The 1,124-nt window shown below is 53.6% G+C and overlaps 2 protein-coding genes across 6 annotated transcripts in view; both read right to left on the bottom strand.

The window, feature by feature from the left end:
• Positions 1–1,124, bottom strand: part of LOC101856134 (SID1 transmembrane family member 2) — a 71,569-nt gene that overhangs the window by 53,754 nt on the left and 16,691 nt on the right. The window lies entirely within an intron of this gene.
• Positions 146–1,124, bottom strand: part of LOC106013345 (uncharacterized oxidoreductase Lmo0432) — a gene marked incomplete at its 3' end in the record, with an annotated part of 10,506 nt that continues 9,527 nt past the window's right edge. The window contains 2 exon segments of the mRNA XM_013088817.1: positions 146–279; positions 1,089–1,118. Of these exon segments, the coding sequence (XP_012944271.1) occupies positions 146–279; positions 1,089–1,118 (164 nt within the window).

Genomic DNA, 1,124 nt, shown 5'->3' with positions numbered 1-1,124 from the left:
ACACACACACACACACACACACACACACACACACACACGACCTACCTCTCTCCCCCCGTTCTCCACACACACACACATACACACACATACACACACACATACACACACAGACACACACACACACACACACACACACACAACTTACCTCCCTCCCCCCGTTCTCCACACACAAAGCCTTCACCTCGTCTAGCCTGCCTTTATCTCTAGCAGTGAGCACTAGACGAGCTCCTAGCTTAGACAGGCTCAACGCTGTCTCTTTGCCCAGTCCCGAGTTGCCGCCTGAGGGTGAACAGAGGTGAGGTGAGGTGAGGTGAGGTGAGGTGAGGTAAGGTGAGGTAAGGTGAGGTAAGGTGAGGTGAGGTGAGGTGGTGTGAGATGAGATGAGGTGAGGTGGTGTGAGGTGAGATGGGATAGGAGGGGACGGGATGAAGTGCGATGAGGTGAGACGAGATGAGATGGGGTGATGTGAGATGAGATGGGGTGATGTGAGATGAGATGGGGTGATGTGAGATGAGATGGGGTGATGTGAGATGAGGTGAGATGAGGTAAGATGCGGTGAGGTGGGGTGAGGTGGGGTGAGGTGGGGTGAGGTGAGGTAAGGTGAACTGAGCTGAGATGAGTAGAGATGAGATGAGATGAGGTGAGATGAGACGGGATGGGATGGGATGGGATAGGATTGGATTAGGTGAAGTGAGGAGAGGTGAGCTGAGGTGAGATGAGGTGAAGTGAGGTGAGATGAGGTGAGGTGAGGTGAGTTGAGGTGAGATGAGATGAGATGAGATGAGGTGAGATGAGGTGAGGTGAGGTGAGGTGAGGTGAGTTGAGGTGAGGTGAGATGAGGTGAGATGAGGTGAGGTGAGGTGAGGTGAGGTGAGGTGAGGTGAGGTGAGGTGAGATGAGGTGAGGTGAGGTGAGGTGAGTTGAAGTGAGATGAGGTGAGATGAGATGAGGTGAGGTGAGGTTAGGTGAGGTGAGATGAGGTGAGATGAGGTGAGATGAGGTGATGTGAGGTGAGGTGAGGTGAGGTGAGGTGAGGTGAGGGGATGTGAGGTGAGGTGAGGTGAGGTGACCTTGCCCTCTCAACGTACCTGTGATAACGACGACCTTGCCTTTGAAGTCTGCCG

This window comes from Aplysia californica, unplaced genomic scaffold (genome assembly GCF_000002075.1).
Source record: "Aplysia californica isolate F4 #8 unplaced genomic scaffold, AplCal3.0 scaffold00817, whole genome shotgun sequence".
NCBI classification, from domain to species: Eukaryota; Metazoa; Mollusca; class Gastropoda; order Aplysiida; family Aplysiidae; genus Aplysia; species Aplysia californica.
Note: the sequence above shows the minus strand (reverse complement) of the source record. Positions and strands in the feature narration are given on the sequence as shown.